The 17,952-nt window shown below is 54.1% G+C and overlaps 7 protein-coding genes across 7 annotated transcripts; 3 read left to right on the top strand and 4 right to left on the bottom strand.

Annotated features, from left to right (window-relative positions):
• Window positions 1-1,844: 1,844 nt before the first annotated feature.
• J4E88_004381 (uncharacterized protein) lies at window positions 1,845-3,746 on the top strand (the record flags this gene model as incomplete). Its single annotated transcript, XM_049398027.1, has 2 exons — window positions 1,845-2,066; window positions 2,115-3,746. The coding sequence occupies 2 exons, from the start codon at window positions 1,845-1,847 to the stop codon at window positions 3,744-3,746; spliced, it is 1,854 nt and encodes a 617-aa protein (XP_049256472.1).
• Window positions 3,747-4,508: 762 nt separating this feature from the next.
• Window positions 4,509-5,119, bottom strand: J4E88_004380 (uncharacterized protein; the record flags this gene model as incomplete). Its single annotated transcript, XM_049398026.1, has 2 exons — window positions 4,509-4,665; window positions 4,719-5,119. 2 exons carry the CDS (start codon window positions 5,117-5,119, stop codon window positions 4,509-4,511), a joined length of 558 nt encoding a protein of 185 aa, XP_049256471.1.
• An 854-nt stretch (window positions 5,120-5,973) lies between these two features.
• Window positions 5,974-6,767, bottom strand: J4E88_004379 (uncharacterized protein; the record flags this gene model as incomplete). The annotated part of the gene is made up of 2 exons (XM_049398025.1): window positions 5,974-6,218; window positions 6,272-6,767. The coding sequence occupies 2 exons, from the start codon at window positions 6,765-6,767 to the stop codon at window positions 5,974-5,976; spliced, it is 741 nt and encodes a 246-aa protein (XP_049256470.1).
• A 310-nt stretch (window positions 6,768-7,077) lies between these two features.
• On the top strand, window positions 7,078-8,748 carry J4E88_004378 (uncharacterized protein; the record flags this gene model as incomplete). Its single annotated transcript, XM_049398024.1, has 1 exon — window positions 7,078-8,748. One exon carries the CDS (start codon window positions 7,078-7,080, stop codon window positions 8,746-8,748), a length of 1,671 nt encoding a protein of 556 aa, XP_049256469.1.
• An 892-nt stretch (window positions 8,749-9,640) lies between these two features.
• Window positions 9,641-11,353, bottom strand: J4E88_004377 (uncharacterized protein; the record flags this gene model as incomplete). The annotated part of the gene is made up of 2 exons (XM_049398023.1): window positions 9,641-10,453; window positions 10,502-11,353. 2 exons carry the CDS (start codon window positions 11,351-11,353, stop codon window positions 9,641-9,643), a joined length of 1,665 nt encoding a protein of 554 aa, XP_049256468.1.
• A 970-nt stretch (window positions 11,354-12,323) lies between these two features.
• On the bottom strand, window positions 12,324-13,099 carry J4E88_004376 (uncharacterized protein; the record flags this gene model as incomplete). The annotated part of the gene is made up of 2 exons (XM_049398022.1): window positions 12,324-13,036; window positions 13,093-13,099. 2 exons carry the CDS (start codon window positions 13,097-13,099, stop codon window positions 12,324-12,326), a joined length of 720 nt encoding a protein of 239 aa, XP_049256467.1.
• Window positions 13,100-14,107: 1,008 nt separating this feature from the next.
• On the top strand, window positions 14,108-15,757 carry J4E88_004375 (uncharacterized protein; the record flags this gene model as incomplete). The annotated part of the gene is made up of 2 exons (XM_049398021.1): window positions 14,108-14,158; window positions 14,261-15,757. The coding sequence occupies 2 exons, from the start codon at window positions 14,108-14,110 to the stop codon at window positions 15,755-15,757; spliced, it is 1,548 nt and encodes a 515-aa protein (XP_049256466.1).
• Between the last annotated feature and the right edge of the window lie 2,195 nt (window positions 15,758-17,952).

The raw sequence follows: 17,952 nt of genomic DNA, 5'->3' as shown, positions 1-17,952 counted from the left end.
CTCATCGTACGACGCGTGCTCTCGGCTTCTTTCCCGAGAAATCACGAGGACATGAGACTGTGAAACACAAGCAGCTTGGAACGCTAAACACTCTGAACACTGCTTTGGCGGACTTTGAGTCGAAGAGATTACCCACCTCGCCCAGCTCGATGCTAGAAACACCACGAGAATGTTACGCAACACCACCAGAGCGACTTGGGACAAGTGAAACCTCAGGTAGCCCACGCTCATCTCGCTCGTGGGGTCGGAAGTCAGTCCGGTCTGTCAGACCTGTTGCTCATACAACCCACTCGCCCTCCTCCGCACGGCCAAACGTAGAAGCCCACCATACGCTAAAGCGCAAACACCAACGTGGAGATGTTGACGCGGCTGAACGGCGGAGAGTTTATCTACCCGGGGCCATCATGCTGGCAGAGCATCCAGCTAAGCTTCGCAGAGATTCTGTCGCAACGCTTGACCCATTCACGTTTGACCCCAAACTAGACTCGCCAGGAAGGCGAACATCGGATTCCGCAGGGCTGGATAGTATAGTAATCTTTTTCGAGGAGTTTGGTGTGGTCGCAAAGGTTACTGAAGCCACCTTTGACCAGTATTGGCTACGACAAAGTCTAAAGATGAGCGACGCCATGGATGAAGAGATGGAGGACTTTGTCGCCCGCAAGGCAAGCGTATCAAGCGTGAGGGAGGTAGGGCCAATGGGTCCCCGTGTCACACAAGGTCCTCCCGGGTTGAAGTCCTCGTTCTCGTCCGCGTCATCTGTGGTTTCTATGCACCCACCAGAAAAACGTAAGCGGAGCAGGCTGCGAGGACTGCTATCACCAGGCCTTCCTGGCGCAGCCTTTCTCAAGTCCCCTGCAGGCCGCGGACAGCAGATGGAAAGTTCATGACCAAGATAGCAATAGTGTAGATTGGATCAATCAAACCTTAGGGAGATGAGCCGCGTGTCACGATTCAGGCCGGGGTACCTGGGTACCTGGGGTGATGTTCTGCCAAGGTGTGATCGCGATGAGGTGCCATCCTGAACGGGTAGTTCACGACACATGGGCTGGCGGTTGCCAGTATGGGAGACGATCATTGAGCCTGGACTCTTCTTCTGCTGACATGTCTAACGCGAGGAAGAAAATTGATGGCGATCCGCCGTTTCCGCATTTCGCGTACCCATGGGCGATGACGACTGATGGCTGGCGATTCAGCCGTGCGGCAGACGCTTTGGGAATAAGACGGACATTGGCGCGGCGCCAGAGGAAAAACGTGTGGGTGACGCCTCTGCCACTGACAGCACAGTTTGCCAAATGCGAATGGACGCATGAAACCTGGTGGTCCCTCACCGAGTGTGGGTTCACGATAGGGTAGCACTGGGGAGTCCCCAGGATCGAGTGGCCAGGGCCACGGTGTTGGCTTCCGTGTGCCAAAAGTGAGGCAGCGAATGAAAATTGCGTCCGCCCCTTTATGTCCAATGAAACGGCAGACGGATGGCATCGATCGCCGGCGAGGATAGCCCTTCTGAGCTCACCTTGGCCCTTCGTCCACCGCTCAGCGCGGGCCGCATTCGTCAGACGCTCTCTGACACGAGCCAGCGCATCGCTCGTCCCCCATGCACCCAGGTGGTGCTAAAAGCACATCTTCCCCTTCGCAACCCGCATTCTCACTTATTCATCGCCTCGCAATTCTGACATTACCCTATTTGCTTCCTTCTTCACCACCACCAGCTACCACCACCGTAAGATTTTCCTGCACAGACAAGCCCTTCTTTGGCCGTTGTTGCTGATCATCGTTTCGCCCAGCTTGCTTCTTACACCGCTACCACTATTCTTACCAACCCATCCCACCACCCCTCAGACGTCATGGCCTCGACTCTTGCGAGTAGTAGCAGTAGTAGTAGTAATACCTACGTCGCCTTCCTCGAACAAGCCAAGCACGACTTCTGCATGAGCAACGCACACCTCTCAGAGGAGGAGCTAAACCGCGCGTGGTTCCAGGCTGCCTGCCAACCGTCGCAACCCTCCATGGCCCACCAGGTCCCACGGTCAATGGCCTTCAACACGTCAAATATGACCCAGCTCCCAGTATGGACACATTTTTGGTCTTCTCGTCCCTGATCTAACACCCACTAGACAACTGGCTTCGAATCAATGGACCGGACTCGTTCTGCTCCCGTCATGAACCGCTCAGACTCGGCCATGACCGACAACCTACACCGCTCAAACACCACCTACTCTGACTGGCCTTCAATGTCCCAAGAGTCCAACACCGACTACACGCTCTACTCTGACACTTCCATGCGAAGACAGCCGACTCTCCAGTCGATGCCAGAGACTGCTTACAACAGCATCGCTGAGTACAGTGTTGGCGACTACGTCAGCAGCTGCATCCAGCCAGACAACTCTTCTTCCCTCCCCACCCCCCAGCATTCACAACAGTTGCAACTGACACCCAGCTTGCAGTGGAGTTCGTCTTCGGACGCCTCTTCACCCAGCACACCGTCAACCGCTCTGATGACGCCTGTTACTCAATCTAGTAACATGAGTCGTCAGGGTAGTTACAACCCTCTGTTTTTTGATAACATTTCCATGTCGCGTAATCAGTCAACTTCTTCATGTATGCCCATCCTCCCAGAGGATGGGTCGTTTCCTTATTCCTTTAACGTCGCATCCAAGCCCATCAGCGAGTCCGCTGATGGTTCTCATTTTCTCAACTTCACTGGCTCCTCCAGTGAAGCTTTCCTTTCTTCATCTGTTCCTGCAAGTGCGCATGCACTTGCGTCTTCCGACAACGATCAGTCGTGCCTGGCGGAGGATATGCGGAGGTCGACTTCAGCTTCATCAAGCGAGGGTTACTCGAGCGAGGTCTCTGCACCTTCATCGACCAACTCTCGTCAATCGCAACGCGAACGCGAGATCAACGCGCAAGCTGCGTCTCGCAAGATTGCCCCGAAGGCAATCGACAACAATGATGCGACCGAGTCTGCGTCATCAAATGCTCAGATGACAAGGATAAGGTCTGAGGATGGATCCTCTAAGACTGTCGGTGTTCTGTCAAAGACACCGTACGTGCGTCCTCAACACCCAAAGATCAAGTGTAATTTCTGCAACGAGCGACCCGATGGGTTCCGTGGCACACATGAGCTTGACCGTCACATTGCTCGCGCCCATGCCTCTCGCAGGAAGGGCTACATCTGCGTCGACTCTTCAGCCGACAAGAAGTTCCTCGCCAACTGTAAGCACTGCCGTAACAAGAAGGTGTACGGCGCGTACTACAACGCCGCTGCCCACCTTCGCCGTGCGCACTTCCATCCCCGCAAGAGGGGCAGGAAGGGCAAGAACGACGAGAAGCGTGGTGGCATCGGTGGCGGAGACCACCCTCCCATGGAGTACCTCAAGCAAAACTGGATCAAAGAGGTGGAGGTCGACAACAAGCCGACCCCTCAGTCGCCCGAAAGCGCTTCCGACAACGACGCGTCTGAACAGATCGACAACACCTTCGACACTTCTGCGTACGAAGTCGACAACACCGCTGTTCCTGCTGCTGCCTACCCTCCGTCGCAACAGCCGCTTCCCATGGCCATGCCCATGCAAGTACCCATGATGGACCAAGTCCCTATTGACCCAAATCAATACATGGACTACGGTATGAACATGCATGCGAATGAGCCCATGGTGTTTGACAACAACACCTTCTTCGATCCCAACCTCCCTGTCCCGACCGACATGAGTAACTTCCAGTTCGACGCATACATGGGCCCTTGAGCCCATGTATCCTTTTCCTCCTTTCTCCCTCATCCCCTTTCACTTGACTCTTTGAGTCGCTGATGTATATAACGTTGGGTTTGCGCTGTTTGCTTTTTTTGATCTTTGGCGTTCGATGTATTGACCACCAGTTTGACTTCCTATGGAGCAGCTGTGGTAGGTCTGCATCATGGCGCTTTCCTGGTTTCGTCTTTTCACGCTCGTCGACGTATATGAGATGTATCGATTTGCTGGGCTTATAGAGAGTGACGCTGTCCCTTGGGGCGCTCACATAACGTACCGATGTTACTGTCGCATAACGTTAATGCTCGCGTAGCTATTGCTACCGGGCTTCAAAGAAAGAAAAATACAATAATCAAATTAAACATGTCTGCGTTGGTGTGAAGATTGTGTCTATCCTTTGCTTTCTAACCCATCTTCAAGTCCTTGTCTTCAATCTCAAACAGTAAGTAGATATATGGTCCTATGGCGTATGTCTTCTCCGGATATATTCCTGACAATAGATTCACCCACGTCTAGTACCAACATGCCCGTCAGCAACTCGTCTATATTGTAAGTCACAAACAACAAGCCTTCGTGTACTTTTTTTTTTCGCTTCCAAAACGAAAGGACCGTATGACTGATGATGAACATTGATTTGATGGCATTTCATGTGCATTGCCCCTGCCATGTCGTACGCCTACAAGTATACTAGCCAACTTTGTCAAGAAGCCTATACACACCAACACATAGTCCTCCGCTCCGCCTCTAGACCAAAAAGACCTAGTAGCTAGAGTTAGGGTAGTTACCACCACCCTGTGTCGAGTTATCAACAGGGTTGGCAGGCCCACCAGTCTGTCCCAATGCACCACCAGTCTGTGTTGCCTCGCCCTTTGACTGCTTAATAGCCTCTCTCGCCTCGGCTTGTTCAGCCTTCTTCCTATTCGATTGTTAGCACACATCCAACCCACTCATACAGCATCCACCACTCACCTGTCCAGATCGCTCGCCAGATCAGGCTGCTCTCCACCACCACCCAGACCCTTCCCTCCCTGAGCCACCGCATCGGCTACACGTCCCTCGCCGGGCGCAGCCATTTGTTGCCCGTCCAGCTCCTTGTGCCTTCCTACGTCTTCATGGGTCAGACCTTTGCTCTCTTCGCCCGCTGGTGCGCCGTGGACTCCCATGCCTTCCTCGAACTTTGCATTCCGTAGGCCCTCGGCGTCGGTAGCTTGCTTGGTGGGGATCCGTTGGTCGACGGTGGCGGCGTTGTCGGTGGCGTTGAACTCTGTCTGGACTTGCTCTTTTGGGTCTTTTTGCGCTGGGTTGCCGGGTGTGGTGTAGGCTTGGTTTAGAGAGGGCTGCGAGGGGCCCTGGGGATCGAGACCGGACATTGTTGGTGTTGGTGGATGTGGTTGTGGTTATGAGTAGGTAGAATGTCAATTGACAGAGGAGGATTTGAGTGCAGAGATTATGTGAGGTTGGAAATTATGTGGATTGGGTTTGTATATGGGAAATCAGGCTGGAGCTGTCGAGGATATTGTTTTGGCTATCTGCCATTGCTATGACGTCTGCGGGGTGGGCCCGTCATTCATTCCCGCCCCACCAATGCGCGCCGTTGTCATGTGAGGACGTGGAAAACAAACGTCTGAGCCGCGTTTTAGTCTTGTCTCGTAGTCATTGGTATCGGCGCGGGACGATGGCGGGAGGACTAGGTGCGAGATCGGTCCCAAAACTTGCATGCGACCGTGCAACGAGAACCCAGGTAGAGACACGCAGGTTCTCGTCTGCGCTGCCGCCTACAATAAAATCAACGTACTGAGGTGAAGAACGGTGCACTCGTGTAGACCTCTGGGTTATACGTACGTATAAATTATATGTAGTATTGTTTGTTACTTGCTGATATAGTAGCTGACGGGTTCAGTACTTCTCTTGAACGGAGAGTGTGCTTGCTAATAAAGCACGCCTCGGATGACCCTACTCAACTAGTCTTATGCTGCTGATTGTGGGGATAAATATCATACCGTTGCCACAACCTCGTATCGCCTAATGTATGATAGAGGTATACGCACTGTAACCACTACAGGCTGTGGAATGGCGAGCATGCGAGCTCAAACTCCCAACAAACCCTGGAGTAACCCTGTGGGCTACAAAGCCGACCAGCCCATAACCTAGATATCCCTGAACGCCTTAAAGATGATTCCTGACCAAACGCCTTCGCTATGCTTGTAAGATGAAAAGCCAGATATCATTCCGTTTCCATTTCCACGTCTGCCGAGGGCTCCCTTGTTTCGACGGTGTTTGTAGTTTCGCGGCTCTCTCGTTTCGATTCGGCTGCTTTGGCGGCTTTTTCACGGGTTCTGCGACACCACTCTTCTATCGATTCGGCGCCTCCTCCTTCGATTTTGATCGTCTTTGGTTCGGCTGGGACACCCAGAACGGTGCCTTGGAAACGTGATTCAACGCCGGTCTTGCTGTGCTTCTTCATGAGAGCTAGCGAAACAGTTAGTAAGTCTGTAGCCGTGTAGAGAGGTATTTCGACATACTATTCAAATAGTCCTCCATTTCCTCCTGATCAAGTTGCTCTGTCGGATTCGTCGCAACTGGCTTGTAGATGCCCGCTATGCGCCGAATCTCCTTGTTCTGATCGCCTTTGACCCATTCAATGAACTCGGTCACATCTGCTGTGTCCTCGGCGTCGCGGCGGGCTGCCTCGTTCTCGCGGGCGCCCGTCTCCTCGTTGTACTCATCGAGCGGTTTACGTAAGATCTCCTTCCAGAGTTCTTCCCCGGCTGTCATGGTGGGCACGAGAAGAGCGCAATCCTGCATCGCCATGCGCACATCGCTAATGTCTGGTGTGAGGTCGTTGTGGTTGGAGAAGGCATTGTAGGCTGTGCGCTCTGCTAGTAGAGATAGATAGCGTGCCGTGAGGTCTACGATCGTGTCGACGGCCGAGGGCTTGCCGTGCTGGAAGCCCGTGGCGCGTAGAATATGGAGGACGGCAGGCCGCAGCAGGTTGAGGAAGAGGTCGTTCTGGGACATGCTGGCGGCGGTGCGGGCGATGGAAGATGCAGAGGTCCGCTGTGATGTGGTGCTGTTAGGGCGGGAACAGCAGGCGCATGGTGGGACTGTCCGGCGCAGCGAGTGTAAGGAAAGTGAAGGTACGCGACTGGAAAGCTTTGGCCCTTCACTGCGGTGAACGCCAAGGCCGCCGCCCATGGAATGCCAACGCTTCCGACTCACCTACCCCAGCTTTTAACACCACCGCGCGCCCTCGCAAATGTCGCGTACCCGAGCGCGTAGTCCGAAATATCCGTCCTGAACAACGAAACTCCCCGTACCGCCGCCCAAGATGAAACTCAAACTCAAGAACCTGAATGCGCCTTCTGGCGATGCGCCGCCCGCCGCACCTCCCCCGGCCGACGCGCCTACACCCGTTTCCGCGAAGCCAGGAGGCCTCAAAATCAAGTTCAAACCCTCAGGACCCGCGGCTGGTGAGCCTGCCGATGGCCAGAACGGCGAAGGTGCCAAAGTCAAGCGCAAGTACACCAAGAAGCCCAAACTCGATGAAAGCGGCAACGTCATTCCCCCGGGAAAGCCTGGACCCAAGAAGAGGGCACGCGAAGACGGCGACGATGTCGACTCACCTGCCGCGAAGCGCAAGCCGAAACCCACCGCGAAGAGCCTCGCCATGGCTAACGACAGCGGCGACGACGACGACGATTACGCCGCCGTCCAACAACCTCCGCCCCAGCCTATCAAGTCACACAACCGCACTCAGTCTATCAAGCTCTCCATCAAACCGAAAGGAAGCATGACCTCGGCGAGACCAGCCATCCTAAAGGTCAAAGGCGCTGGAAAGCCGCCGGTCAGACCATATGGTGTCGGATATGACAGTGAGGCAGAAGAGGCAGAACCTGACCCGGCTATCGAGTCTCAGTTTGTATTGCGCATGAAGCCAGGCCCAGACTGCGATCTACTACGCAAATCTATCGAAGAGAAGACCATCGGCAAGAGTGTGTCACAGGGAGGGCCCGGCGTACACTTCCGATTCTTTGACCGCGAGGGCCGTCGGGCTATGCTCACCGTACAAGGCCGCCACTACGCTGCGACTATGGTCGATTTACCCGCAGTTATAGAGTCACTGAAGAGTTGGAACAAGAAGGACTGGGTTAAGACCGCAGATGTCTGCCAGATGCTGTTAGTCCTGGATGAAGTTAAGAACGAGGAGGAAGCGAAGAAGTATCCACTTCCATCCTATATCTCCCCAGACACCCACCGGTTTCCCCACGGTCTGACGCCACCTATGAAGTGGGCCCGTAAGCGACGCTTCCGCCCTCGCAAATCCTACATCGACGTTGAACGCGCCGAAACAGCGTTACACAAACTACTGGAAGCTGACGAGCTTGCTGAATCAACCAAATATGAAATGGTAGACAGTGAAGCCGAAAGCTCAGAGGAGTCAAGTTCCGAAGAAGAGGTCGACGACGAGGAGATGGCAGATGCTACTCAGGTGGAGGAAATGGATGCCGACCAACTGGAGCAGATGCTTGCCGAAGGACTCATGGATGACGAGGTCGAGTTCCAGGGCGACAATGACCAACTGAAGGCCTTACTCGCAAACAACGACAACGTGCAAGTCGAACAAGCCGACACACCAACAACCGCTCACGACGTCGCCATGCACGCTCTCAGCCAGAACGGAAACGTGGTTGTCGAAACCGAGACAGCAGCATCCACACCCGCAGCCGCGACATCTGCAGATGACGATGATGACGACGACGACGAAGATTCCGATGAGGACGTCGATGAGGTGGACGAGGCCGCCGCGGCGGAGGAACAGCGCCAAGAGCAACTCCGCGGTGAAATCGCAGAGTTGGAGAGAGCTATTGTTCAAAGTACAGAAGCACGCGACAGACACACCAACTTCCTCTTCAAGAAGCGCGCACAAACGCAAATCGACAAGCAGAAGGCCGATCTTGCAATCAAGCGTAAGCAGCTGAATGAGGAGGCTGATGAGTAATCATCTTTGTCCTAGATTCTGCGCTTTCTATGAAGGGTTGGTCATGAATATTGGGTAGCGGTGTTAGGTATATGTAGCATCGCTTTGGCGTTCTCACTGGACACGGAGCATTCACATGGCGTTATCTTTAGGCTGAGGTACAGGATTCATGGCTCTATAGCGGATATTCCCAATTTCAATTATTGCTCATACTAGGACCTGTTCAAGGAATGGGTTGTCTTTAATCGCTTCCATGGGGAATTCTGTACTTTGTCCAATTCTTTCATGACAGCACGCTGTTGTAGGCAAGCAATCTGCCTAGAATAATTGAACTTGTGTCGTCGAAGTACGATCCTGAGATCCTCGTAAGGGCGAAGTCACCAGACGCGAACATGCAAACTATCTCGGTCTGCGCAAAGTTTGTTGTCTGGCTCTTGCACTACACATGAATCATCACACGATATCAGAAGCAGCAGCAGCATCAAGTCATTCAATAAACGATTAAAAGAATCGATTTCCCCAACTCTCCAACACGGGTATATACAACGAACCAAGGAAACCGTATGCGACTAGAGTGAGACCGCCATTCATGAGTTCATCCAACGAAAAGAGACAATGCGCCTTTTCCAAACAAATAGAACACCCTGACAAGGAAGGCGACGCTTCAACGCTCAAAAAAGCGGCGATACCGCGCGAACAGAAGTGGGTACCAAGAATGCAGTAGCTGACTGCAGCAAGAACAAACAACCCAAGATGGAGATAAGCAAAGAGAAACCCCAGCGCCAAGTCGTCATGATGATGATGATGATGGGAAAAGTGACAAAGAAAACAAGGCGTGTATGTACATGCCGGTGCCCGCAAACGGAGCACCAAGAATAGACAAAGAGTACAACAAAGAGAAGAAAGAGAAAGATCAATCGCTTTCCAGCAACTGTCTAATCTTCTCGTAGAAACTCGCTGGATACTGACGAATTTCATCGTCGGTAGGCGGGCTCTTATTCGGATCTCTAAACCGATCTGCGACCCGTTGGATGATTTGGCCGAGCAGTTCCTGTGGTATTCTCAGGTCTTCTCCGCCGTCAGGGTAGAGGAAAGGGTCTCGCTCGTCGAGAAGTTGGGCTACGTTTGGTCGGCGTGAGGCATCGCGTTGCAAGCAGCGGCGAAGCGTAGCTTTGAGACCTGGAGGGACGCGGACATCGCCGACACCGAGGTCGGGAATTTCGATCTTATAGTCGCGGTTGACAATGGCGAGGACACGCGCCATTTGGTTGGTGATGTGCGCGAAGGGAGGGCGGCCGTAGACCATTTGGTAGAGGATGCAGCCTAGACTCCAGACGTCGGAGGGTTTGCCGAGCGCCATGTCCTTGGAGCCGTTGCCATTGGAGAGTAGACCTCTGGCGCCTCCGGCTGAGTCTTCCAGCGACTCTGGTGACATGTAGTTTGGGGTACCGATGTGCGAGTCGCGGTGCACGTTTACGGTGTGGTCGACTTCGATGGCGTTTGCGATGCCGAAGTCGATGAGCTTTAAGCGGCCAGAGGTGAGGAGAAAGTTCGCGGGTTTTAGGTCAGAGTGGACAATGTCGTGGTCGTGGACTGCGCCGACGCATTCGAGCATTTCTTTCCAGTAGTAGCGTGTGAAGCTTAGGTCTAGTTTGCCGTCTCCGTCTGCGGGATCGAGCTTCATTCGTATTATACGGGCGAGGTCGGATTCTCCGAGTTCCATGAGCTGGTGCATGTTAGTATAGAACTTTGCCTTGTTTTACAATACACGTACCACACTCAGCACTTGACGTTGCTCATCGACCTCCCAATCGTATAGTCGCACAACGCGGTCAACGTTCTTCAGCTTCTGCAGGAGGTCGATCTCGCCCTTGAAGCCCCGTACAGTGGCTTCGTCTGCATCCTCAAGCTTGACTCTCTTCAGCGCTAAAAGCTTGAAATTCTCTGCCATGACGCGGTACACGGCCGAACTGCCTCCTCTTCCTATCCTGTCCATTTGCGAGTAATGTTTTCCATTGACTGATAGTGTGCTCCTCTTCTTTCTTTCTCTCGTCTTTGTTGTGGCTGCTCCGGCAGCAGTAGTCGCCGTCTCCAACACTGACATCTTCGGCGGCGGCGGAGGTGCCGGTCGTCGTGGAGTGTTTGCACTTAACGCCTGGAGCGGCATCTGCTTTTCTTGTTGCTGCGAAGATCGTTGTATCGGTGACTGGTGCTCTGGTTGTGGCTGCATATGGCGATCCTCTGCAACCTTCATGACGGAACCGGTAACCTTCAGGACGGAATCGGGGACGTTCTCAGGCTGCGACTTAACCGCGGAGATAGGCATGTTCTCCTGGTCTTGAGAGGGATGGTGTTCCTCCTCGCTCTGAGGCGTCCTCCGAAACCGTCTCATGGGCGCACCTCGCAGTGGCACTCGCTTTATTCGCAAACTTGGTGCAGGTGTGACGGTATCCTGCACTGGCGTGTTGGAGCCAGAGGCATTGCGCGAAATCTTCAGCTTGGGTTTCCTCTTCTCAGGCGAATCGACGTCACTGCCTTGCGCAAGAAGTGCCGTCGTCAAAGCGCTGAGCTTCATGGGTTGTGGTATCTCGTCATCGGAGCTGTCGCCAATGTTGATGTTCTGCATCATAGGCGCATCCGCTGAGAAGCCCTGCGACTGCCCCAGTACGGATAGCGGAGAGTCTCTCCGGGGTCGTATTGAGGAATGCGCACGCATGCGCCCATAGGAGGGCGTGGGAGAAAGTGTAGCCATTCGATTGTCGCGTCGAGAGTCGGCAAGCGCGTTGCTTTCTATGGGCTCGTCGGGTTACGTGGATAGCGATTGTTAGCTAAGGGTTAGTTGCGCATTCATCCGGAAGGTGGGCGGGCGATTTCGTGGTAAAGATGGGGTGAAGTTGGCGTTCATGGATACTTAGGTAGCGCGCGAATCCTGAGACTCGCGTGGCCGCGTTGCTGAGGTAACTGCGATAAACAAACAGCCGAGGCACCATGCTGCAAAATGCCCCACACGTTTGACGTCAAAGCTGCTTCGCTATGCAAGACTAGGCCTGCCTGTGCATTCTGTCTGTCTTGACATCTAGACGTTGCAGCAATCAGTGCTCTGACGTATGACCCTACTGTCATCGGACGAAGACATGGTAGCATCAGTACCTAGGTAGTCGATGGATGATCAATATAGCGAGTAGGTTTTTGTCATAGATGCAGATGGCCTAGCTCGTGTACAGTGCTTGCATGCATCATGTGAAAGTTGGGCAGACTGCATCAACTTGAGGGCCATGTCGCACGAAATTTACAAACTTGAGCTGTACTTTGACGCAGAACAACAAATGTACACCGTGGTCTAAACACACCCAGCTTCAGATCTACTCTCTGTATCTACACAAGAGATAGATCGTAAGGGCCTAATGAAATGGACGATCTTTTGATGTCGCTATCTAGTCTTCAAACATTCGTAACCACCACTGGACTTCATACGCTAAGACGATTACCAACCCATAGTGGCATGCGCAGATACGCCTCCGATTCCGCGCCTGAGTCCTCTCCAAAACGCCATCGCCTACCCATGCAGCCAAACAACAGAGATCTAATGCATATAATCATAGCTTTGCGCGCTGCGGTGCATCCTCAAGCACGACAGCTACCACGGCAGCAATGTCGTCCGGTTTGCCACCGTGCCAATTCTCCCCAGGGTAGTATCGTTGCACTTCTTTGGCGAAGGGGCCATCCCGACGAGTGTTAAGCCCCGTCACCTTTGCCTCCTTCGCGACCGCAACAGCCACCTTGGCTTGGAGGGAGGAGCTATCAGCTTTACGAGCTGAGTCGGCCTGTACCAGCTTTGCTAGATCCTGTCCAACCTCAATGGTGCCATCTTTCTCGACCCAAGCACCCAGGTCGACCATGTGACGACTGACAATACCGAGCGCATCCTGTGGGCTCAGGTTGTCCCACACACCATCGGTTGCAAACAGGAGAACATCGCCATGGCGTACTTTGTGGTGCGTTATACTCGACTCCTTTGGCATATCCGAGAGTGTGGATGGGCCTCCGAATACGGCCATTTGCACGAGCATGCGCTGGGGAGTTTTGGAAAGCTGATACGGGGTGTTGAAGGCGTGCGTCTGAGGCTGCGTGAAATGTCGTACGGCATTGAGTCCGAGATGCATGAATCCTGAATCTCCCAGGTTGGCTACCTCGACGTTGCCATCCGGTTCGGCAACAGCCAGACATGCGGTGCTACCACCACCCTCAATGGTGTCATCATCCGTGACCTCGTCGTACGCGACCTGGAGCAGGTCTTTCGGGTGTAATGCTGTCGTGTTGAATCCGTGTGGCCATGAGCGCGCGGCGCAAGCCATGTACTCGCACAATCCATGAGAGAAGTCGGCGGGGTCCAATCCAGACTCGACCCATCCTCCCACTCCATCTGCAACACCAAATGTTGTGGTGTTTGTGTTTCCCACCTGGCTGAAAAAGAAAGCATCCTGGCCACTTTTCGCTCGTTTCCGCTTGTCTATGGCCTCCTTGCATTCGCGCAGGTCCTCAACCTTGCTACTGCTGGGGTCATGCAGCGGTCGTGTAAACAGATTCTGCTCCGCATTGAAGCGATCCTGCTTGGCTGAGTAGGATGCCGCAACATGGTATGTATATTGCGGCGTACTCCGCCAGTTGTGTGAAGTCGAATGAAAGGAGCGTAAGCCGACAGTGGCCGGAGAGGTGTCTCTGTTCAGCGGGCAGGTGGGTTGTGCGAAATTAGAAGGCATGCGCTGCGAATGAAGGCCGCTTGTTCGACTGGACGAGGCAGGCGCTGCCAACGGAGATGCGGCGAGAGCAAACAGGAAGAGGCCACTAGAGGAGGCGCGTCGCGACACAGGTGGAAGTCGCGCAAGGCCCGCAGCGCTGGTAATCGCAAATGACATGGCCACAGCCAGAGCCTGGAGATGGGAGTCAGTACGTGGGAATTGGCAGCAGAATCAGCGCCTGTTGGCGGTGCCGTACCTCTGCGACAAATTATGTTGAAGGAAAAGGGACTTCTGGGCTAAGAAATCACATTGGCCGTCGTCATTGCCGATCGGCTAGTTCGTGGAGTACTTACAATTATCTGAAGCATGCTTGTTGGGTAGATATAGCAAGAAATACCCCAATAGCAAACTAGGGATAACAGAAAGGCATTGTTTAACTGAGATCTGGTCTCTACCTGCAGAGCATATTCGTCTAGACCAAACACTGCAGGTGCTTCAAGCTTCGTCTCAAACGCGGAGTATGACATAACCGGCGCTAGCTCAGCCCTATCGCCTAAACCCGTGGTCTGGCTCGGAACTTCTTTTCGAGATACTCCCCCCGAGCACCAACATCCTTCCCCGCCGCGGGACCCGTAGTCACCATGAGCATGCACCCGGCGCGACAAGCCTATGTTGAAGAGGAGAATGGCGCGGTACGTACCCCGAGTTGCAGCGATAGACTGGCGCAGAAGCATCGCGGGCTTCGTAGCTCAGTCGCAACTTCTGTTCGCATAAAAGCTGACCATAGCCCCCAGGCTGATGCGATGGAGGGCATCGACCTTTCCAGTGTCCCGCTCGACCGTAACCATGCCATGCCCGGTGGGGGAAACGCGTCGGCCCATTCCCTTATGGAGGACTTCGACCGCAAACGACGAGCAGCGCAATTAATCGTACCGACCGCCGACCGCGATGTCAAAGCAAAGCTGCGATCGCGAGGCGAGCCCATCACCCTATTCGGCGAGGGCCCCTCTGAGCGACGCGACCGACTCCGAGCTTTACTTGCAGAGGCAGCAGAAGCACTAGGCGAGGATGCGGCAGACGTGGACATGCAAGATGTGGAGGAAGCCCCAGGTGATGAGCAGGAAGAGTTCTATACCCAAGGCACGCAGTCGCTACTGGACGCGCGACGGAACATGGCCAAATACTCTTTACCCCGCGCAAAGGAGCGCGTCGCGTTCCAGCGTCGCGAAGCTACCATTCCCCTCAAAACCCACGTCGAGTTCCGGAACAAGATCAAGGACCGCCTCAAGGGGTTCGAGCTGTATGGGTCGCAAACCGCAGATCGTCCAGTGAGCATTGTGCGCGTCTCGCCCAACGGCAAGTATGTCGCATACGGTACCTGGGGTGGAAAGGTTGCGTTGTTGGAAATTCCCAGCTTGGAGCAGAAGAAGGCGTATCGTGGTGGACACACGGAGCGTGCTACTGGCATAGACTGGATGCCAGGCGCGACACTACAAGGCAGCAACGTCTCAACCTCTAGCGTAAACTTCGCATCTGGCGGAGCCGGGGGCAAGATTCAGCTTTGGTCGCTAGATGACGACAAGCCCCTGCGCACCCTCGAAGGCCATACCGACCGCGTCTGCAGAGTGGCATTCCATCCGTCGGGACAATACCTGGCTTCCGCTTCCGACGACACGACATGGCGACTCTGGGACGTCAACACCGGTCAGGAACTTCTCATGCAAGAGGGTCATTCGAAAGAAGTTTATACCGTGAGCTTCAGCGGTGATGGGTCATTGGTTGCAAGTGCTGGTCTTGACAGTATCGGCCGCGTGTGGGATGTGCGTACAGGTCGTGTCATCTACATGTTGGAGAGCCACATCAAGCCCATCTACGGTCTCGACTGGTCAACGGACGGCCATCGCCTTCTGTCCGGTTCAGGTGACGGTTTCATGAAGTGCTGGGACGTTCGAGCGATGAGAGAGACAAACTCAATTGCAGCCAACACAGGAGGTGTGACAGACCTCCGATGGTTTAAGGGTACAGATGGACCAGCCAGTGGAGTACCGTTACAGGAGAGCAGTGAAGGAGAAGTCATACCGAAGAAAGCCTCTACGTTTGTCATCTCGTCTGGCTTTGACAAAAACGTTCAGATCTTCTCGGCAGATGACTGGGCACACTGCAAGACACTCCAAGGTCACTCAGGTCCTGTTTTCAGTACTGACGTGACGAGTGACGCGTCTTGGATCGTCAGTGGAGGCAAAGATCGCACTGTCAAGTTGTGGGCCAGGGATGACAACGGCGGAATATGAGAACAGAGCTGCTACACAACGCTATGACTCATCACGTCAGACGGCAACGGCCACGAACACGCGACAAAAGCAAGGGAAGCGGAGGCCATGCGTTTGAAAGGAGACACAAAGGTTAGTGCTTTCCCTCTCTACACTGAAACGGGGATGTTGAACACAGAATGTCCATAGCTTTGAACCGAGATACCCAGTACTCCCGAGCGCGTGGAGTTACGAATTCACAGTACGTTGCGCAACTACGAGTGTGCAACGTCATTCTTCAACCCAGCCTCCTTCACATGTTTGCTCGCTGCTTTTCTTCGATTCCGAAACTCACCGCTGCTTGCCCGTTTCCGCGCTCCATTGGATCAACATGCCAACCACACAATCCGGCTCGCGCGGTCGTGATGTGCTCATCATCGCGAGATAACGGAAGACCGCTCGGCATTCATCGCACAGGAAGAGGCATGTGGTTACCCTTCCGCCTGTAGCATCGCGTCACCTTCTCTATGGAAGACTCTACCCATATTTCCAAAACACACCACGTCCGTTTCAGCAAGCAGGTCTGTCTCTTCACCGCAATGATCAGAACATTCAAGAATCTTTCTTCTTCACCGCAAATTGATCGACATCGGAACAAGACGTGAGATAGACTGTTCTTGGATATCCGCCGGCAGTCTAGCTTGATAATGGACGACCGACGGGAAGCGTAACCGGACCCGCGAAGTGTTTCAGGTCCACTACGATGGAGTAAAGCTACAATGGCCTCGACTTCTAGCTGTTCCACCGTCTTCCACGACCTTGCCGTCATCGGCCGGTACTCTAAGCTTTTGGTGATATGCAGGCCCCACGCCAAAGCCGGGTGCGGAGAAAGAAGACGAGTGACTCATTGTTTCAGATCAAAACTCGGTGCATGGTGCCAAGATGTCAACGATCGTGGACATTCCCTACGACAGGAATAACTATGACGGCGAGGTTCTAGTGATGATGGTCCATGCGCGGATGCGGAGAGTGGGTCTTTCACCGCTACAGCCTCACCTTTTTGACAGACACGATTAGTCGACGTGAATTGGGGCCATTTCTGTTATGCGCCCCAGAGATTGGGCTTCAACGTGTTTCTGATGCTGTCTGTTTGATCCTCTTGCATCAGCGTCTGTAGCGGGTTCCGGTCAACTGGAAGCCCTCGTCTCAGGGTAGACAGGTCGGAAGCATCCGAATACAATAAGTGGAGCATTACATTCGGTTTAGTATGCAGTCCCTGGCCCCGAGTAACGCGAGCCACAGTACGCGCCATGATAGAGAGGATCAACAGCCACGGCCGATCCAGATGCAGCGCGAGCAGCGTTTACGCGTCGGCGAGTTGACCTAGCTTGTCAACAAGAAGAATGACGCGTTGCCATTTCCGACAGACGGCGCGTTGATTTGGTGTAACGCGATCTGGAGAGTTTGGCTTGGGGATGGATGTCTTAGTAGCCGCAGTACGCGTTGCACGGCACGGGCAGGGCGCACAAACCGCCATAGCAAGGCTCTATTACGGCGTGCAGATTGTAATTGGGGTGGAGATGAAGATTTCGCAGCGTCCTACTTTTCCTACTACGGGCATCATGCGAGACTTGAGACAAACCGTCCGATGATGCTCGGCGGAAGAATAACAAGCGGCAACAAGCAAGCATGATAAGGATTTGCGAAAAGTGACCAATGATCGGCGGGGAAAGTCTGGAGAGTTTCCAGACCCTCGGTAAAAGAGACGGTCGGATCTCGAGGGTGGCACAGGACGGCAGGCTGTGGCTGCGGTGTTTGCCTCTCGATGGGCAGGCAAAAGAGTCCAGCCAGACGGAGCGGCGGCCGCCTGGTACCTTGCACGAAGTAACTGCCCACGATAATAACGAGAGCGGACACGGAAGTACAGGAACGGTAGTCGAAAAGCCAAAATAGACAGGGAAGGGTGGTGCGGGCAGGGAGCGGTGAGATGACTCGCGGACGCCAGAGGGCGCCGGAACTTGGACAGATGACACCATGATGAAGAGCACCGAGGCGGCCAAGAGGGCTCACCCTGCGCAGCAAGGGAAATGAGATCAGAGTCGGCTGACGGCCAACTGCCGTCTGCGAGTGGCTGTGGGCAGTGTGGTGAGGGACGGGGTGTCGTTGCGTGAGGGCGGCCGGGGCTTAGGCGGGCCGCGTCGTGCTCAGCAGACAGTAGTCATGATGGCGATTACGCT

This window comes from Alternaria novae-zelandiae (genome assembly GCF_023758075.1).
Source record: "Alternaria novae-zelandiae strain BMP 2774 chromosome Unknown scaffold_7, whole genome shotgun sequence".
Taxonomy (NCBI): Eukaryota; Fungi; Ascomycota; class Dothideomycetes; order Pleosporales; family Pleosporaceae; genus Alternaria; species Alternaria novae-zelandiae.
Note: the sequence above shows the minus strand (reverse complement) of the source record. Positions and strands in the feature narration are given on the sequence as shown.